The 22,008-nt window shown below is 34.7% G+C and overlaps 2 protein-coding genes across 2 annotated transcripts; both read left to right on the forward strand.

The window, feature by feature from the left end:
* Nucleotides 1–1,432: 1,432 nt before the first annotated feature.
* On the forward strand, nt 1,433–10,198 carry LOC133032910 (uncharacterized). The gene is made up of 3 exons (XM_061107378.1): nt 1,433–1,477; nt 9,047–9,383; nt 9,483–10,198. The coding sequence occupies exons 1-3, from the start codon at nt 1,433–1,435 to the stop codon at nt 10,196–10,198; spliced, it is 1,098 nt and encodes a 365-aa protein (XP_060963361.1).
* A 2,684-nt stretch (nt 10,199–12,882) lies between these two features.
* On the forward strand, nt 12,883–13,494 carry LOC133032911 (uncharacterized). The gene is made up of 2 exons (XM_061107380.1): nt 12,883–13,068; nt 13,174–13,494. Exons 1-2 carry the CDS (start codon nt 12,883–12,885, stop codon nt 13,492–13,494), a joined length of 507 nt encoding a protein of 168 aa, XP_060963363.1.
* The last annotated feature ends 8,514 nt before the right edge of the window (nt 13,495–22,008 follow it).

The following is a 22,008-nucleotide window of genomic DNA, read 5'->3' on the forward strand; positions in this document are numbered from 1 at the left end:
CAGGTTCCCTAATCCCTCACAGCAATCAAAACTTTCTTTAATTACTTAACTTAACTTGATTTGAAAGTCACAAAATTGATCAGTTTATGTAGTTACTTTCCTCAAATCTTGCTACGGAGACTTTTGTTTTTGAGTTTGACATAACAAGAAAGAAAGCTAAGAGCAAAGACTTCATTATTAAAGTACTATTTGAAGTAATATTATAAAAATAAATATAAATTTTTCTATACCATTTTCTATTAAAGCACATGAATTAATTCATTATTAAAGCACTTTTTTCACTGTCAAGTATGAGTTTGCCACACTATTCTAAATTTATAGAGTATTATTCTAGCTTAGAAAAAACAAGGTATAGAACCATACATGCCATTTTCAATATTAGTAAAAGAGCATATATAACAATTAAGAAGGTTCAAGAAAAAGAAAAAAGGTTTATGTAGTTTGTTGCTATACCATATTACTTGGAGCCAATAATCAAATTAATAAGGACCTACGGCTTACAAAACTCTAATTGGACTATAAGTATACATGTACACATGGTTTATAGAATGGTTCCACCAAATAAGTCAATATATATAATCTGTGTATGTACATTTGTATAAATAGTGCCAATTATAAATAAGCACAGATGAAAACATGATGAAAATACAATGAACAACTCACAACTAGAAATAGCATCAAAATATCTCTAACACACAAATTCAAAAATAATAAATTTTTTTTTTTTATTACCGGTACGAAGACCAAACAACAAGCCATACAAATCTAAAAAACCAGGACCCAAACGACAACTAAAAGAACACAGCCACTAATACTACACACAAAAACAACTACAGAACGAACACAAAGACCTACACCAGACAAAATAGAGGAACGATAGCAGAGCATCAGAACAAAGGACGAGATAGAACCCAATAGCCAACTAATCTAGAACAGTAGTACCTACACACCACTCTGCAATCCAAGCTTGCAGGGAATCATAACCAAATATATAATAATATTTGATCTCTTCATAATTCTTTTATTTACGATATTAATTTGTATTCTATAGTTTGGCAATACATATTTAGGTTATTAAGAGGTTTGTCTTGTTCTTAGCTCTCACATGACCTAGTAATAGTACGCTCTAGCTTTATCTTTTTACTCTCTATTATATATACAAATCATATACATATTTATACATGCTAAAATTAATATCCAAACAAAAGAAAGATATATATAAAGAAATCTTACTTGGAAGATTCTAAGGGTCCGTATTTATCTGTTCGATGAGCTCAATACGGAGGGGTTTTTTCTCAACTTTTCTTCCTAAATAATACCCAATTAGAAAAAAATAATCAATTACAAACTTAGAGTGAGAAACTGATAAAACCATCAATAAATTACTAATAAAACTAATTACAAAGCATTAATAATACCTGAAAAATTGATAATGTTAACGAAGGAAGAAAGAAGAAAGAAAGGGGTTTCAGTGAGGGTAATCAAGAAAAGAAAAAAAAATTGAAAAGGTATTGAGAGATCATGGGTGAGAGAAATGAATTAGAAGAACAAGAATTGATGCTCCAAATGCTAATGAATGAATGCAAATTGCATAAAGTCCAAATAATTTTTACTTTCAAATACTGAAAATGGTGTTTCCCGCCAAGAGTGCGTGGGTGCTGAAATGAAGGGAGAAGAAGACGCGCCAAGAGTATATCTCTTTTGATAAAAAAAAAATCATAAAAGAGAGTATTTTTTTATTAATTTTTTCAAAGGCGCCAAGGGTATATTTAATTGGACTTTTTGGCGTCTTCCCCTAAATGGATTTTGGCATCTTGTGTAAGTAGCCATTTCATATGTCTCTCGCCTCTTTAACAATGAGACGCCTATAATTAATTTTTTTTTCTATTTTTTCATATATTTATTATACACATCTCACAATTATTTTTAGTGTCTTCTAAAATTAATCAAAAGTAAAACTTTTAGTGTCTCCAATATTAAGTCATTTAAAACTCTCCTCAACTTTTTATATCTTCTACTAAGTGTGTAAGACACAAAATGAAGTCACTTAAAGTGATTTTTGTAGTAGTGTCCAATTCGTTTTACTGTTGTAGTAAAAATTGATACCTATAAAAGTTCTTTGATAATGTTTCACACTACCTTAATTGAGTGGGAGAATTTTAAAATTCTATACTCATCTTCATTAGGTTGACACTTGTGATAGAAACTTAAGAACACTTCTGAAGAGCAAATCTAACCATTCATGTGGATAGATATAACTTATCAGAATTATGAGAATAAGATACAAGAACTCTAGTTCAGTCTATTCGAATGACTTGAACTAAGAATTCTTAATCCTCATAAAATTTTATGGTATCTTAATTTTGATTACTTAATCTCTGGCATGTATTTTTTACTTCAAATACTAGTCTGCTATGTTGATGACTTAGTATTAATTAAAAGAAACTTAAAGTTTTGGACTAATACAATAAGTCACAACTAGATAACTCTCCAAACAAGAAAGAGGTTAAAAGTATTATTTAACCAGACATCTGCTATTGAGTGGGAGCTATCTGAGATGTAATCAAATAAGGAATATTAGAAGATATTCAAGATAGATTTATGAAAGTGATCTATATGTTAGATATTAAAGAACTGTATATCAGTTATCCTTGTATCTTCACCAACTCATTCGAAATTATGAGATGGTGGTTACTTTGGGGGTGGAGGAATTATTCTATAATAATTCAAGCTCTACCAGAGAAGAATTATAACTTTGTAAATTCGAAATTACCAGAAAGTTATATTACTGAAGAAAAGTCTACGCTGTACTATCTCAATTCCATATTTTAAAATATGAGAGATATGTCTTCTGTTTATTCAGATGTACTTTAAAACAGTAAGATTTTAATATCCCTTGATGAGTAAAGTATATAGTAAAGGATGTTTCATAATTGTATTTATGAACTAGTTTCCAGAAGTTTGGGTGGATTCAAATATACTACACTTGATCTAAAGATCAAGACATCAGATTGACTTATTTGCACACTTTGTTTTATGTTAGTGCAAGTGGGAGTTTGTTGTTTGTGCCCTAAATAAAACCTTTTACAATCTGATTAGTTGTCAATATAAGAAATTTGAAGTGATTTATGTTTGCATGAATTTTACATGCTAATGGTTTAATATGTTTATTACATTTACACACAAAATCAGTTAAATCCAGATCATATGTTTATTCACAATTACAGTATCGTCAACACAGTGGAATGTGATTGTGATCATATGAATCAAAAGACTAAGTCCCTGTTTCATCAGTGTTTTAGATTTACACTAATGTGATAATCATCGATGATGTGTACTTACACTTGGAGTAAGTGTTATGTTCTTTCCAGGACATTAGTGAAGTATACTAGTTTCGAATGTATGGAGTATACATTGGACTGGACCGATATTGCAACTTAGTTAAGATATTATAAACTTACCGTTATATCTTTCTAAGTCAATATCAGTAGTTGATCTTAAGATTAAAAGAATCTAAATCCTGATATGCTTAGGCTCAACTCAGGAGTACTATTCATGTTCTTTGATTTATTAGTTAAGCCTACTTTTGGGTCAGGGTTATACGTATATTTTGGGAACATGATAGTATGATTGAGTGGAAGTGCTAAACATAAATATTGAATCTATAGCTTCTACTGGTGTATAGAAGTCAAGTGATGATTCCCTTCGAGCTTAGCTAAATAGAAGTAAATGGATGAGCTCTTGTTTAAGTGACTAATTATTAGATCACTAAACATCATTTACAGGTAGCTAAGTGTTTTAAGGGGCAAAATACATTGAGGGGTGAGAACGGTAAAATTATCCCATCTCGATGTAAATCATCTATATAGAGGATCTTTGATCACAATAAGATTATAACAATGGTTAAATGAGATAGCATATCTATATCGTGGAACATATAATATGCTCTATATAAGTCTGAGAGTGCAATTCTAAGTTCTAAGAGTGGATTCAACGAAGAATTAATAAGTAGGAATATACTTAGTAAATTCGGTTCACTTATTGGAAGCTCAGCATATAGATCCATGGTCCCCATTCTAGTTGAGAATATACTGCTTGTAAGACTCAATAATTGATTTGTGATTAATCAATTATAATTCTAAAGTTAGACTATGTTTAATTTATGAATTTTCACTAAGGAGGGGCGAAATTGTAAAGAAAAGAGATTCTAGATTTATTTATTTATTAATAGACTTTACATGTCTAATTAATAATTAAATTAAATGACAATATTATTTAATAATCTATTTTAGTTGTTAAATAATTAGTTTTGGCATTTAAATGGTTAGAATTGGAAAATTGGCATTTTTGAGAAAATAGAAATAAAATTTGTGAAAACTGCAAAACCAAGTGGGGCCCATTATACACACCATGGTCGGCCACTTATAGTGGTTTTTTAAATTGATATTTTCATTATTTTAATGCCAAATAATTCCTAACCTAAACCTAGTAGTTGCCTATAAATAGAAAGTGATGGCTCAGTCAAATCATATAAGTTTTCAACAAGCTTTTCTGTCAGAAAATTCTCTCTTCAGAAAAAACTGAGCCTTCCCTTTCTCTTCTTTGGCCGAAATCACTCTCTCTCTTTTCTTCTTCTAAAATTTGAACCTTACTGATAGAGTAAGTGCCCACACACAGCAAGTGGTAACTCAATCATAGATTGGAAGACTGTGAATGATCACACAGAAAGAGAAGGACATTGGGGCTCAGATCTTGATAATACTCTACGACAGAAAGTATACAAGGGTTAGAGATCTTAGTGGAAGGAGACATTAATTCCGCTGCATCAATGTAAGGTTTTCTTAACTTTATATGTGTTTATTTTATCGTTTTAGAAAGTTCATATTTAGGGTGTTAAACAACATACTTGTGAGTAGATCTAAGATCCTGGTAAAATAATGTCCAACAGTATTTTCGTTCTCCTGTTTCATCCCAATGGATTGGGGATCGACACTTTCTACCATAGAGTAGCTCATAAGGAGCCATTCCTATGGTACTTTGATAACTATTATTATAGGCGAATTCAATCAGAGGCAAATACTTGCTCCATGACCCTCCAAAATCCATGACACAAGCTTGTAACAAGTCTTCAAGTATTTGAATAGTTCGCTCAGATTGCCCATCTGTTTGAGGAAGAAAGGCCGTGCTGAATTTTAGACTAGTTCCCATGGCCTTCTGCAAACTCACCTAGAACTTTGAGGTAAATTTAGGGTCTCTACCTGAAACGATAGACTTCGGTACCCATGAAGACGAACAATCTCTTTCACATACAAGTGAGCATACTGATCCACTGTATAGGTTACCTTAACGGGCAAGAAATGTGCTGACTTTGTAAAGCGATCTACCACGACCCAAACTGAGTTCTACATTGCTATGGTTATGGGCAAACCAACCACAAAATCCATCGCAATGTCTTCCCACTTCCATTCTGGAAGTGTTAGTGGCTGAAGTAATTCTGCAGGTCGTTGATGTTCTGCTTTAATTTGTTGACAAGTTAAGCACTTAGTGACATAGTCTACCACATCCCTTTTCATCCCATACCACCGGAAATAAGGTTTCAAATCTTGATACATCTTGGTGGTTCCTGGATGCAATGAATAGAGGGTGGTGTGAGCTTCATCCAGAATTTCTTTCTTAAGCTCATTGATATCAGGGACACACACTCGCGCTTTAAACAATAGCATTCCACTATCAGAGATTGAAAAGTCCTTAGCTTTGCCTGCTAAGACATCTTCTCGAATCTTTAATATTTCAGGATCTTCCAACTGTGCCACCTTAATTCTTCCCAATAAGTCTGACGGAAGCGTCAGATTATATAATGTAATATCCGCTAACTCCGAAAGGGTAATTTTATAATTTTATTTAGCTGAGAGTATTTTTTTTATTTTACATATTTATGGATTTAAATATGTATGGGATTATTTTTATGATGATATAATATTTAATTTTATTGGCATGTGGATAATGCCTAATAGATACATATGTCTGGATATTGTTATATGGGTATATTATTATTATTATTATTATTATTATTATTATTATTATTAAAATATTATAATTATTATTATTATACGTATTATTATTATTATTATTATTATTATTATTATTATTATTATTATTATTATTAACAACTGATATACGAACTTACATTCACACGAATCGAACCGAACGCCTATTTTGGTGGAATGGGAATCGCTCCACTTCGGTTCAATGCGATATTTTGCTTGGGTTTAAACACGATAGAAATTAGGTTTTAAACTCTATTTTCGTTCACCCAAAACAGAGAACCAACGAGAGAGAGAGAGAGAGAGAGAGAGCACGTATACGGCGTATACGATACCGAAAATTTTTGTTTCTTCAAGCGGAGTGAAACCTGGGTGAACGCGGGGGTTTGGGATCACTTATATACGACATAAGGAAGCTTTTTAACGTGGTATAAGGGGCGAAAGTCGTCGTTTTGAGATTCGCCATTTTTGAAGCTTCAAAGGTGCGGCTTAGTTACGGACTCGAATTCGAACGTGTTTAAGCTTGTTCTTGGGTCAAGGGAGGTTATATTTGAGTGCATGGGACCCTAAGGATTGTTTTTGACGTAAGAAAACGAAGCTTTAACGTCCAAAACGAAAATCCAAAATTTTGGACTCCATTAAAGACGGTACACCGCCAACGAAGAAGACAACCCCGATCTGCCTTCTCGGACCACTTTTCTTGATCATTTTGAGGTCCTGAGCATTGTGGAGAGCTTCCCCAATCGAAAGGACGCTTCAAGAGCAATCGGAGACAAAGTTACACTTTACCGGCGACGAAACCGATGAGAACTCCGGCGACACTCCGTTCAGGGGTTTCTGGAGGTTATTTTTCGATTTTCTTTCAGTTCTTGACTTGTGCTAGGTGTTCTTAGGCCTACTATGAAGTTTGATAATTTTCTTGCAATTATTTGATTTATTATGAATTATTTGGTTTATTTGTTAAATTAAATATGAAAAATACTTAGATTACTCAGAAAAATCTAAATATATTTTATATGATTAGTTATGAGATATAAACTATTGCAAAATTGGTAGATTCAAATTTCGGTTAATTTTGTATTTTTCATGAATTATTTGTGTTATTTATTAAATTAATTATGAAAAATACTTAGGTTGCTCAGAAAAATCTAGATTTATTTTATATGATGGACTATGATATATAAACTGTTATAAAATTAGTAGATTGAATTTTTAAGCGATTATGTATTTTTCATGAATTATTGATGTTATTTCTTATTTTAATTATGAAAAATACCTAGGTTGCTTAGAAAATTCAAAGAAACTTATTTATGACTTATTACAGATTATAAAATGTATTAGAAGAGTTAGATTCGGTTTTTAATCAATTTTGGTATTTTTCATGAATTTACTTAATTAATGCTTAAGTTAATTATGAAAAATAGATAAGTGTTGTTAAAATAGTAAAATGTATTTTTGTGATACCATTTACTGCCTATGATATCAAATGGAATAGGTTTTATTATTTATTGGTTGCTGTAGGTATTTATTATAATTATTGGTGATTAATTAACTATTTATTTAGACTTTAATAAGAATAAATAGTATTTTAGTAAATTTTACGTAAAAATGTGTTGTATGAATTCATGTTTTACGTTAAGAATGTTTGTTTGAGTCCATGCAATATGTTTGGGTGAATCAAAATAATAAATGCTTATGTATGGTGTGTCATGCAAGTGAAATGGACCTATGTGTTACGTAGTTTTACGTAAGTTTCTGTATGAGTTTAGAGATTCATACTTGAATGTATTTTGAGTGTATTGTTGTGTTAATGAATGTCTAGGATCTTGTTCTCAACAAGGAAATTCGTTGAGGTGCTCGAGGTAGCAAGTGTGGTCTTAGCAACTGAGGTAAGAAGAGTGGACATCTGTACACAGGGTGTATGTTATGCATACAACTTGGGTTGGTTGTTATTTAATTTGATAGTGTTGTGATTTCCTTATATTTTGTGAGCATCATTAGCATGAGAATAATATTAGGGTCTTGCTGCTTGTGTGAGCATAACACTTGCAGGTTATAACATTATCATGGGTGAGTACAACTTATGGTAATTAATTACCCTGTTGGATGCCAAGTGTGAGAATAACACAAGGCAGGGCAGTTTACCTCATGTCTGATCAACATGAGTGTATAGTTGATTATCATATGTGAGTATAATGTGCGATATGAGACATGATTGGTGCATGTGAGAACAACATGCGTTGTGGATATATTTATGGAATGTGAATTACTGTTGATTAATATTAAAGAGCAAATTATGTCAAGTAACTAGTTAGGAGGGTTATGTCCTGCATAGCTCTTCTTACTGGGCGTTAGCTCACGGGTACTCTGTGTGCAGGTAAGGGTAAGGCTAAGCAGTGAGAATGAAGAGCTCGAGGCGTGGACCGCATGTTAGGGGGCTGGCACAGTATTTTACTTTTAATGTTTTTTTTTTACTGCTAAACATTTTGGAACTATTATTTTGACTTAACTAGTTCTTATTTAAGTTTACAGTACTAAAAGAATTTTGTTTTAAACAATGAGATCTCATGCTTGAATATTTTTCAATAAAGAAGTATTTGTTTGTTTTTATCTTATTAAATTGTTTTATACGGACTATCCTATGTGACATCTCGGGAAATCGGGGTGTTACAATATGGTATCAGAGCAATACGGTCCTAAAGAATGTGGTTAGCCCTAACATGTAAAGTTCACCGCCATGAGACGAGCTCGACTCACTGTACTGTAAGTGGTTATTACTTATAATTAAGTTGCCTCAAATTTCTGCATGCGAGAGGGTAACATTATTTTCATGTAAAATTGATGATCAAAATGATCTTGATGTGTATTGGTTTGTGTGGTTCAGGAGTTTAGAAATGCCTCCTAGAAGGTCAGTTAGAGTGGGTCGAGGTCGAGGTCGAGGTCGAGGCCAAGGCCAAGGCCGAGATGATGGAGGGATCAATGAACCACCTCAAGCACCACAGGGATGGGAAGAGCGCATTGCCGCACTGGAAGGAATCATTCATAGGCAGGATGAAGAACTTCGTCAGCTGAGACGTCAACCGGAGCCGCCAGTCCAAATAAGGCAAGATGCAGAAAATAGAGACCCACCAGCTGCAGTGGTATATCCTGCTACAGAGGCTAGACATGAGTTGTTAGCAGAGAGATTTCGAAAACCACACCCACCTGAGTTTGAGGGAGGCATAGACCCGGTAGTGGCTGAGGAGTGGATAAGTCGCATAGAAAGCATTTTGCAGATGCTAAGGGTGGATGGGAATGACCGAGTGAAGTGTGCATCTTACATGCTGAGGAAAGATGCTCGTATCTGGTGGGAGGTGGTGGAACAAACAAAGGATGTAGATACCATGAACTGGGACGATTTCAAAAGGGTCTTTAATGAGAAGTATTATAACTCAGCAGTTCTAGCAGCAAAGGTCGATGAATTTACTGGGTTAGTCCAAGGGAGTCTTACTGTGACTGAGTATGCACAAAAATTTGATAGATTGGCGAAATTTGCTCCAGATCTGGTGCCTACTGATAGAGTGCGAGCACATCGATTTGTGGAAGGCCTGAAACCAATGGTTGCTCGAGATGTGGAAATTGTGTCAAGGGGTCAATTCAGTTTTGCTCAAGTTGTCGAAATGGCTCTTACGGCGGAGCGGAGTGAAAACAAAATTTGGAAGGAAAATGCTGCCAGGAGAGAATCGAAGAAAGGTGGAGCCAATTCTAATGACCACAAGAAACGAGGACAGGACCAGTCCGGGCAGCCAAGTCAAGACAAGAGGTACAAAAGTGATAACGACCAACGATTTAATGGCAGCAGTGGGCGAAACATTCCAGAATGCCCTAAATGTACCAAACGTCATGTCAGCGAGTGTCGCGCAAAAGCATGCTACAAATGTGGAAAAGAAGGACACATCAAACGCAATTGCCCATTGTGGGGACAGACTGGGAACAGAGCAGGACCCAAGAAAGATGACAAGTATGTTCCAGCCAGAGTTTTTGCCATCACTCAAGCAGAAGCTGAGGCCAGTCCTTCGGTTGTATCAGGTCAGATTCCTATGGCCAACACCACTTGTAAAGTTTTGTTTGATTCTGGTGCAACTCATTCCTTTATCAAGCTAGCACAATTGTAAATCATATAAATGCACCGAGTGAATTATTTACTGTGGGGTTTGGGACCATGTTACCATCTGGGGAGGTTGTAATCTCTAGAAGTTGGCTTAGGGGTATACCTGTCAGGATAGATGGTAGAGAATTATTTGTAGACCTGATTGTATTAGATTTATTTGATTTTGATGTAATCTTGGGCATGGATTTTCTTACCAAATATGGAGCATCAATTGACTGCAAGCAAAAGAAAGTTGTTTTCACACCAGAAGATGGAGAGACTTTCGAGTTCAGAGGGGTAGGAAAGAAACCTCGCACCCCTATTATTTCGGCAATGAAGGCTGGGCAACTATTGCAGCGTGGGTGCTTAGGGTATCTAGTTAATGTGGTTGATGACACCAAGAAAATTGAAAGAAAGCCGGAGGAAACACGGGTAGTTGCTGAGTTTCTTGATGTATTTCCAGAGGAGTTACCCGGGTTATCACCACACAGAGAAATCGAATTTGTGATAGAATTAGTGCCCGGGACAGCACCAGTTTCCCGTGCACCATATAGAATGGCACTATCTGAATTGAAAGAACTCAAAATACAGTTAGAAGAATTGCTTAAGTTAGGGTTTATCAGACCTAGCTACTCTCCGTGGGGCGCACCAGTTCTATTTGTTAAAAAGAAAGACGGTACTATGAGAATGTGCATAGATTACCGAGAACTGAACAAGGTGACTATAAAGAATCGGTACCCATTACCGAGGATTGACGACTTGTTTGACCAGCTTCAAGGGAAAAAGGTGTTTTCGAAGATTGATCTTCGTTCAGGATACCATCAGCTAAGAATCAAAAATGAAGACATACCGAAGACAGCCTTCAGAACGAGATACGGGCATTACGAGTTCATGGTGATGTCATTTGGACTTACAAATGCCCCAGCAGCTTTTATGGACCTCATGAACCGAGTCTTCAAGGAATATCTGGATCAGTTTGTCATTGTATTCATAGATGATATACTGATTTATTCTAAGACGAGAGGAGGAACATGAGGAGCACTTACGCTTGACCTTGCAGCCGACCGAGAGAACATCAATTGTATGCCAAGTACAAAAAATGTGAGTTCCGTTGTCCGAGGTTGCATTTTTGGGCCACATTGTCACTAACGAGGGAATAAAAGTAGATCCTGCCAAGGTTGCTGCAGTGAAAGAATGGCCTAGACCAAAGACCGCCTCAGAGGTTCGAAGCTTTTTGGGTTTAGCAGGCTATTATAGAAGGTTTGTTGAGGGGTTCTCAAAGATAGCCACACCCTTAACAGAATTAACTAGGAAGAATTTAAAATTTTCCTGGTCAGACAAGTGTGAGCAAAGCTTCTAAGAGTTGAAGAATAGACTTATCTTAGCACCAATCCTCAGTTTACCAACAGAAGAGGGACAATTTGCGGTATATTGTGATGCATCTAAACAAGGGTTGGGTTGTGTTCTAATGCAAGAAGGGAAGGTAATTGCTTACGCTTCAAGGCAATTAAAAGAATACGAACAGAGATACCCGACACATGACCTAGAGTTAGCCGCAGTGGTTTTTGCACTAAAAATCTGGCGTCATTATCTCTATGGAGTGAAATGTGAAATCTACACCGATCATAAGAGTTTAAAGTACTTTTTCACCCAGAGAGAGTTAAACATGAGGCAGAGGAGATGGTTGGAGCTAGTCAAAGACTACGACTGCGAGATAATGTACCATCCCGGTAAAGCCAATGTGGTAGCGGATGCACTCAGCCGTAGAGGTCCCGGACTAGTTTCCACTTTACAAGGAGTATCAAGGGAATTAGTGGAAGACATGGAACGAGCTGGTATAGAGTTTATTACAGGGCAACTTGCAAAGGTCACACTTCAATCCACTTTGTTAGAAAGAATTAAGGAGGGGCAGACGACAGATCAAAAGCTCAGTGAACTAAAGCAAGAAATTTTGAATAGTAACGCCAAAGATTATGAAATATCAGACACGGGATTAATTCGGTTCAAGGGACGAATTTGTGTGCCCGATAATGATGAGCTCAAGAAGGGGATATTGGTAGAAGCTCATACTACACCTTATTCAGTTCATCCCGGGACCATTAAAATGTACCATGACCTAAAAGCATTGTATTGGTGGCCTGGTATGAAAAAGGATGTAGTTGAATTTGTGGCCAAATGCTTAACATGTCAACAAGTTAAAGCATAGCATCAAAGACCAGCAGGATTGTTACAACCACTGAAGCTCCCTGAATGGAAGTGGGAAGAGATTTCCATGGATTTTGTGACTGGGTTACCTAAGACTACAAAGCAGCATGACGCCATTTGGGTAGTCGTCGATAGGTATACAAAATCTGCCCATTTTCTACCAGTACGCATGACTTACTCCATGGACCATTTTGCTGAACTTTATGTGAATGAGATTGTGAGATTACATGGGGCACCGTATTCTATTGTTTGTGATCGAGATGCTCGGTTCACTTCGTCTTTTTGGGAAAGCTTACAGAGAGCAATGGGAACTCGAGTGAAGTTCAAAGACTTGCATATCATCCAGAGACAGATGGTCAGACTGAGAGAACAAATCAGATCTTGGAAGATATGTTGAGGGCATGTGTGATAGATTTCCAAGGATCATGGAGCAAATACCTGCCTTTGATTGAATTTTCTTACAACAACAGCTATCAGTCTACTATCGGGGTAGCACCCTATGAGATGTTGTATGGAAGAAAATGCAGGTCTCCACTGCATTGGGATGAGTTGGGAGAGAACAAACTCCTAGGGCCAGATGCAGTTCAGCACACCAACGAAGCTATTCAGAAGATCAGGGCTAGAATGATCACAGCTCAGAGCAGACAGAAATCTTACGCAGACATGAAGCGGAGGGACATTGAGTTCGAAGTGGGTGATCATGTGTTTCTTTGAGTGACACCACGAAAAGGACTCTCAGTGAAGAGATTTGGTAAGAGAGGGAAACTAAGTCCTAAATATGTTGGTCCATTTCAGATATTGGATAGAGTGGGCAGTGTAGCTTATAGAATAGCTTTACCGCCACCATTATCTGGGGTGCACAATGTATTTCATGTATCTCAACTCCGGAAATATGTGTCAGACCCATCGCATGTTTTGAGCTATGAAACATTGGGTTTGCAGGAAGATTTGTCCTACAATGAACGTCCGGTAAAGATTCTTGATCAAAAGGATAAGATTTTGAGAAATAAGACAATTACCTTGGTGAAAGTCCTATGGAGAAACAGCGTGGTTGAGGAAGCTACTTGGGAGCTAGAATCTGAGATGCGAGAACAATATCCAGAATTACTTGAGTAAAATTTCGGGACGAAATTTTCTTTTAGAGGGGGATAATTGTAATATCCGCTAACTCCGAAAGGGTAATTTTATAATTTTATTTAGCTGAGAGTATTTTTTTTATTTTACATATTTATGGATTTAAATATGTATGAGATTATTTTTATGATGATATAATATTTAATTTTATTGGCATGTGGATAATGCCTAATAGATACATATGTCTGGATATTGTTATATGGGTATATTATTATTATTATTATTATTATTATTATTATTAAAATATTATTATTATTATTATTATTATTATTATTATTATTATTATTATTATTATTATCATACGTATTATTATTATTATTATTATTATTATTATTATTATTATTATTATTATTATTATTATTATTAACAACTGATATACGAACTTACATTCACACGAACTGAACCGAACGCCTATTTTGGTGGAATGGGAATCGCTCCACTTCGGTTCAATGCAATATTTTGCTTGGGTTTAAACACGATAGAAATTAGGTTTTAAACTCTATTTTCGTTCACCCAAAACAGAGAACCAACGAGAGAGAGAGAGAGCACGTATACGGCGTATACGATACCGAAAATTTTCGTTTCTTCAAGCGGAGTGAAACCTGGGTGAACGTGGGGGTTTGGGATCACTTATATACGACCTAAGGAAGCTTTTTAACGTGAAATAAGGGGCGGAAGTCGTCGTTTTGAGATTCGCCATTTTTGAAGCTTCAAAGGTGCGGCTTAGTTACGGACTCGAATTCGATCGTGTTTAAGCTTGTTCTTGGGTCAAGGGAGGTTATATTTGAGTGCATGGGACCCTAAGGATTGTTTTTGACGTAAGAAAACGAAGCTTTAACGTCCAAAACGAAAATTCAAAATTTTGGACTCCATTAAAGACGGTACACCGCCAACGAAGAAGACAACCCCGATCTGCCTTCTCGGACCACTTTTCTTGATCATTTTGAGGTCCTGAGCATTGTGGAGAGCTTCCCCAATCGAAAGGACGCTTCAAGAGCAATCGGAGACAAAGTTACACTTTACCGGCGACGAAACCGATGAGAACTCCGGCGACACTCCGTTCAGGGGTTTCTGGAGGTTATTTTTCGATTTTCTTTCAGTTCTTGACTTGTGCTAGGTGTTCTTAGGCCTACTATGAAGTTTGATAATTTTCTTGCAATTATTTGATTTATTATGAATTATTTGGTTTATTTGTTAAATTAAATATGAAAAATACTTAGATTACTCAGAAAAATCTAAATATATTTTATATGATTAGTTATGAGATATAAACTATTGCCAAATTGGTAGATTCAAATTTCGGTTAATTTTGTATTTTTCATGAATTATTTGTGTTATTTATTAAATTAATTATGAAAAATACTTAGGTTACTCAGAAAAATCTAGATTTATTTTATATGATGGACTATGATATATAAACTGTTATAAAATTGGGAGATTGAATTTTCAAGCGATTATGTATTTTTCATGAATTATTGATGTTATTTCTTATTTTAATTATGAAAAATACCTAGGTTGCTTAGAAAATTCAAAGAAAATTATTTATGACTTATTACAGATTATAAAGTGTATTAGAAGAGTTAGATTCAGTTTTTAATCAATTTTGGTATTTTTCATGAATTTACTTAATTAATGCTTAAGTTAATTATGAAAAATAGATAAGTGTTGTTAAAATAGTAAAATGTATTTTTGTGATACCATTTACTGCCTATGATATCAAATGGAATAGGTTTTATTATTTATTGGTTGCTGTAGGTATTTATTATAATTATTGGTGATTAATTAACTATTTATTTAGACTTTAATAAGAATAAATAGTATTTTAGTAAATTTTACGTAAAAATGTGTTGTATGAATTCATGTTTTACGTTAAGAATGTTTGTTTGAGTCCATGCAATATGTTTGGGTGAATCAAAATAATAAATGCTTATGTATGGTGTGTCATGCAAGTGAAATGGACCTATGTGTTACGTATTTTTACGTAAGTTTCTGTATGAGTTTAGAGATTCATACTTGAATGTATTTTGAGTGTATTGTTGTGTTAATGAATGTCTAGGATCTTGTTCTCAACAAGGAAATTCGTTGAGGTGCTCGAGGTAGCAAGTGTGGTCTTAGCAACTGAGGTAAGAAGAGTGGACATCTGTACACAGGGTGTATGTTATGCATACAACTTGGGTTGGTTGTTATTTAATTTGATAGTGTTGTGATTTCCTTATATTTTGTGAGCATCATTAGCATGAGAATAATATTAGGGTCTTGCTGCTTGTGTGAGCATAACACTTGCAGGTTATAACATTATCATGGGTGAGTACAACTTATGGTAATTAATTACCCTGTTAGATGCCAAGTGTGAGAATAACACAAGGCAGGGCAGTTTACCTCATGTCTGATCAACATGAGTGTATAGTTGATTATCGTATGTGAGTATAATGTGCGATATGAGACATGATTGGTGCATGTGAGAACAACATGCGTTGTGGATATATTTATGGAATGTGAATTACTGTTGATTAATATTAAAGAGCAAATTATGTCAAGTAACTAGTTAGGAGGGTTATGTCCTACATAGCTCTTCTTACTGGGCGTTAGCTCACGGGTACTCTGTGTGCAGGTAAGGGTAAGGCTAAGCAGTGAGAATGAAGAGCTCGAGGCGTGGACCGCATGTTAGGGGGCTGGCACAGTATTTTGCTTTTAATGTTTTTTTTTACTGCTAAACATTTTGGAACTATTATTTTGACTTAACTAGTTCTTATTTAAGTTTACAGTACTAAAAGAATTTTGTTTTAAACAATGAGATCTCATGCTTGAATATTTTTCAATAAAGAAGTATTTGTTTGTTTTTATCTTATTAAATTGTTTTATACGGACTATCCTATGTGACATCTCGGGAAATCGGGGTGTTACATATAATCGCTCAATTACAAATTCAATATTTGCCCTAAACTTCTCCGAAGCTAACTGAGGAGAAATCATCACCATATTGGAAATTTGATCTGGTCCTTTTCGACTTAAGGCATCTGCCACAACATTTACTTTTCCACGATGATACAAGATTTCACAGTCATAGTCCTTCACTAGCTCTAACCATCTCCTTTGTGTCATGTTCAAATCATTCTGAGTGAAAAAGTATTTCAGACTTTTGTGGTCAATATAGATCTCACATCTTTCACCATACAAGTAGTGTCGCCAAATTTTCAAGGCAAACACCACTGCTGCAAGTTCCAGATCGTGAGTTGGGTAATGTTGCTCATAATCTTTCAATTGTCGAGAAGCGTAAGCTATGACTTTATCTGCTTGCATTAGCACACAGCCCAAACCCTGCCTTGATGCATCGCAATACACCACAAACTTCTCTTGATCAGATGACAAGGCTAAAACAGGAGTTGTAACCAGTCGTTGCTTCAGCTCTTGGAAACTTTTCTCACACTTATCTGACCATATAAACCGCTGGTTCTTCCTAGTTAACTCGGATAACGGCATTGCAATTTTGGAAAAACCTTCCACAAAACGCCGATAATAACCCGCTAAACCGAGAAAACTTCGAATTTCAGTGACTGTTTTGGGTTTAGGCCAATTCTTCACTGCCTCAATCTTCCCTGGATCAACCATAATCCCATCTTTTCCAACAATATGCCCCAGAAAGGATACTTGTGACAGCCAAAACTCACACTTTTCGAACTTCGCATAGAGTTTCTGATCTCTGAGTCGCTGTAGAACCATTCGAAGATGCTGTTCATGTTCTACTTCTGACCGAGAGTACACAAGAATTGTTGGAAATTATTTTACCAGGATCTTAGATCTACTCACAAGTATGTTTATTAACATCCTAAATATGAACTTTCTAAAACGATAAATTAAACACATATAAAGTTTAGGAAACCTTACATTGGGTGCAGCGGAATATAATGACTCCTTCCGTTCAGATATCTAGCCCTTGATTCCTTTCTGTAGCAGAGCATTATCAATATCTGAACCTGGATCTCTTTCTCTGAATCTTTGATGCTGAAACTCCTTTTGCTGAATGTCTTTCTTCACGATCTTCCTCACTATGATTGAGGTATTGCTTGATGTGTGTGGGCACTACTCTAATCACTAAGGTAATTTCGAAATTCAAAGGAAGAAGCAAGAGAGAGAGTGGCGGCTAGAGAAGAGAGCATGGAGGCTCAGGTTTTCCTGATTCAGAAAGTGTCAGAAGAAAAGTCTTATTTTTCTGAAGCCTTCACTATCTATTTATAGCATTCCACTAGGGTTAGGTTTGAATTATATGGCATTAAAATAATGAAAAAATCAACTTAAAATACACTCAATAGGTGGCCGGCCATACCTTTAATGGATTGGGCCTTGCTTTTGCAATTTTGCAATTTTAACACCTTTTGTATCTGATTTTCTCAAAAATGCCAATTTCCTAATTCAACCATTTAAATGCCAATTCTAACTATTTAATAACTATAAATAATTATTAAATAATATTGTCATTTATCATATTTATTAATTGAAACATACAAAGTATCATAATTAACAAATATGCCCCTATAAACTCTTTCTTTACAATTTTGCCCTTACTTAGTGAAAATTTCACAAATAGACATAGTCTAATTTGTGAATTATAATTGATTAATCAAAACCAATTACATGAGTCTTACAAGCAATATTATCTCAACTAGTGGGGGGACCATGGGTCTATATAACCGAGCTTCCAATAAGTAGATCAAGAATTTAGCACTAAAATTCACTAACTTATTAATTCTTCGTTGAATCCACGCATAGAATTTAGAATTGCACTCTCAGTATATAGAATGCTCTATATGTTCCACCATATAGACACATCATTAGTTATCCATTGTTATAATCCTAATTTGATCAATTATCCTCTATTTGAATGATCTACACAGTAAAGGGATTAAATTACCGTAACACCCTACTATGTATTTTATCCTTAAAACACTTGACCCCGTATAAATGATATTTCAACTTATGTGAAATGAGATCTCCACCATTTATTTTTGTTTGGTCAAGCTCGAAGGTGATCATCCTTTGCTTACTATTCGCCAGATAGAAGCTATAGATTCCATGTTTATGCTAGCGCTCCCACTCAATTGCACTAACGTGTTCCCAAAATGTACGTATCACCCTGACCTAAAAGTAGGCTTAACTAACAAATCAAAGAACACGAATAGCCTTTCAAGATTGAGCCTAATCATAACAGGATTAAGATCATTTGATCTAGGATCAACTTGGCGATATTGACTTGAATAGATTCTACGGTAAGTTTAATTAAATCTAAGTCAAAGTTCAATATCCGTCCCTTCCGATGCATACTCCATGCATCCAACCTGAGCTTTACTTTAACCAATGCTCTGGAAAGAACATAGCACTTCTCCAAATGCAAGTAAACTCTGTTGTAGATTATCATATCAGTAAAACCCTGTGTCTGATAAATCTAGGAAACTTTATTCACATAGTCATGTTTACTTTCCAATGTGTTGACATCACAATAAACAGGATCAAGTATGTGAAAAGGGTTTCAGATGAATCTATACATTATGTACATATAATCATGAAATAAATCATGTGAACCATGCAACATTAAATGTTATTTCTGATCTATATTAATAAGTAAATCTGATTATATTGAAATGAGTTTTATTTAGGGCATAAAACCCAACAAACTCCCACTTGCACTAATATAAAACAAAAAGTGCGTTTCAAATAATCTCAACACCTTGATATACAAATTAAGTGTAGTAGTAGTAAACTCCTCGTAATAGGATCTGAAAGGTTGAATTAACCACAACCTTTTCTCCACCATTACTCTTCCTTTAATCACAAAATCATTGATAATGTGAAATTTCTCTCTATATGTCTACTCTCTTGGGATACTGGATTCTATACCTTTGGCAACTACTTTTGGTTAATCAAGAAATTAACACTAGTAGTTTAAGGCAATTTGGAATGGTGCCAAAGATGTATAGAACTTTCCTTAGACTGAATAAGTACCTTTCCTGCAACCTTAACATTCAGTCCCTCTCTGGTAGACCTAGAGACTTCAGATAGGTTTTTACACTTCTCCAAAATCACTATTCCACCCCCAGAGTAACCACCATCTTATCAGAAATATTTATTAGCACATAGGCAAATTTCAAAAATCTGATATGGTGTAGTCTAAGAGTTTTAAACATACCCTTATAGACTAACATATAGTTCCTCTTCTTAATCTTAAGATTTACTTGATTGTCTTCCAATGTTCTTCTCCTGGATTAATCTGATACCTACTCATTACTCCCACTCAACAGCAGGTGTCTGGTCTAAGGCATACAAAAGCATATCTAAGACCTCTCACTGTTGATATAAGAAATTCTTTCATGGCTTTATCTTTTCTGGAATAGTTAAGACTTTTCCTTAGATAAATAAAATCTATACCTAAGAAGTTGTGAAGCTTCTATAGATTGCCATTAGAAAGAAAATGCTTCAGCATCTTACTAAAGTAAGTTGCTTGCATTAGAGTAAGTAATTACCAGGTATACCACAAGCCATAGGTTTAGATAAACTCAAACCTATAATACTAGGAACAGGAAGTTTGTTAAGTCCATTGAATAGACTTATAAACGAAAATTTCATTTTATGTCCTTGTAATAGAAAACTTTAGGTTACTCCATGTGAATGGATTAAACCATAGTTCTATTGGCTTTCTTCTTAGTTTCTTATCTTGACAATCCATTACTTGTTTAAACTCACAATGGATTTTAATCACTAGTGTCTCCCAAGTCATAAGAAGGTGAGTTCCTAGAAACTCTCCCACTACGACAAGGTACCATGAATTATGTCGAAGAAAACTAAATGGTATTGATCTCTTCGGTTGTGACAAGACAACAGAGGCAGTGGGATCATCATATGTTATATAAGATGATAGAACACTTTTGGAATCAAGAAAAATATCTCCTTTATTTGCTACTTGATTTTCAGACTTAGTTATTTTCTTAGAAAAGTAGTATTTGTTTGAACAAACACTTTCTTATCTATTGACAATGGGATGGTCCACCCCTAATCACTTAGAACAGCTAACAAACCATGGTTAACAGTTCTAGCTTTTCTTAAGATTTTGATTAGGTCATCCATGAATCTAGTAATGATTTACATTAACTATACAACCATTACATCATTCTGAAATTGTATTACCATAGAAGGATTTAGGCAACGACTAGTAACTAATCATCAATATGCAACTCGAAATTTCTGGGGAGGTAAGTTTGGATATAATTCAAAAATCAAATTAATGATCTTTGAACTGCATATCTACTAACTATTTCTCCACCCCTATCAGTTCACAAGATCTTTAACCACTTACCTTAATGGTTTTAACCATTGCTAGAAATTAATGAAATTTTTTTAAACCTTTCAAATTTCTTGCTAAAAGGTATAATCTAGAGTTTTCCTTTTAAGAATACAACGAAAAACTCATATCCACCCCTAAATGTACATCCATCTGCGAATGAGATGAACTACTTTCAGTGGATAAAGGCATATTAACTCTTTGCAGAGATTGATCTTGTCAAATCCACTATGAACAAGATACAAATGCCATATTTTAAAAAAAATGTGGTAGTGTCTATTTGATGACATAGGTTTAGTTACATCAAAGAGTTCTTAGAATACAACAAGTGGATCCTGGTCACAGAATACCTAACTCATATTCCATACAGTTTTCATCCATTAATAGAAGATGGATATTAAACACTTGAGAAAGTGTAACTGTATTGTATTCTGGAATTAGAAATATAAGAAAATTTCTATTTGGAATCTAAAATTAAAGTCAAAGACTTAAATTTATACCAAATATAATGAGTAATTCTATCTTGGACCACCACTACTATTTAATTCTAAGTCTGATTTGCCCATACAAGTAGGAGATTTCTAAGATTGAGGATTTATATCAATTGGGAATAGAATTTCGGGATTATAATCATAAACGTCATTTAATTTCTTAAGAGAAAATATAGAATGACATGAAATGATTTATAGACCATTCATCCAATGATATGTTTTGAAACTAATTCAAAATGAATAAGCTAAGAGGAATTAGGATAATTTCGTTTAAAATAAGAATCCAACGATGCTTCGAGTAGCGAAAGTCAAAGTAATCTTATTTATACAATCTTCTTGTTTCATATCGTAAAAATACTAGTCTAAGGTGTCATCAATTGATGAACAGCTAGATGTCGCATATACAATATTTATCTTTCGAGATCTAACACTATTATGTATGTCTAATGGTGAAAATCTACTAGGGATTTATCTCATTAGATAAACAAGCCAAGTTAGTGTTGGGTTTTATGCCCTAAATAAAACTCTGTTTCAATGTAATCCAGATTATTCTATATCAATAAAGTAACAGAAGTAATTTTTCATTCACTTGTGTATGTTTTGGTTCACTTAATCAATTGCTTGTCTATTTGATTTATAAATTCATCCAAACCCCTTTCACATACTTGAACATGT

The sequence above is a fragment of the Cannabis sativa genome, unplaced genomic scaffold (assembly GCF_029168945.1).
Source record: "Cannabis sativa cultivar Pink pepper isolate KNU-18-1 unplaced genomic scaffold, ASM2916894v1 Contig1, whole genome shotgun sequence".
Taxonomy (NCBI): Eukaryota; Viridiplantae; Streptophyta; class Magnoliopsida; order Rosales; family Cannabaceae; genus Cannabis; species Cannabis sativa.

What these genes read in the sequence shown, in the direction of transcription:
- LOC133032910 (XM_061107378.1), top strand. Translation starts at nt 1,433, where the DNA reads ATGTTAACGAAGGAAGAAAGAAGAAAGAAAGGGGTTTCAGTGAGG. An exon ending in AGAAAGGGGTTTCAGTGAGG is followed by an intron (nt 1,478 to 9,046) that starts GTAATCAAGAAA and finishes CAAGCACCACAG; the next exon opens with GGATGGGAAGAGCGCATTGC. An exon ending in CATGCTGAGGAAAGATGCTC is followed by an intron (nt 9,384 to 9,482) that starts GTATCTGGTGGG and finishes ATAACTCAGCAG; the next exon opens with TTCTAGCAGCAAAGGTCGAT.
- LOC133032911 (XM_061107380.1), top strand. Translation starts at nt 12,883, where the DNA reads ATGTTGTATGGAAGAAAATGCAGGTCTCCACTGCATTGGGATGAGTTG. An exon ending in GGAGGGACATTGAGTTCGAA is followed by an intron (nt 13,069 to 13,173) that starts GTGGGTGATCAT and finishes GGTCCATTTCAG; the next exon opens with ATATTGGATAGAGTGGGCAG.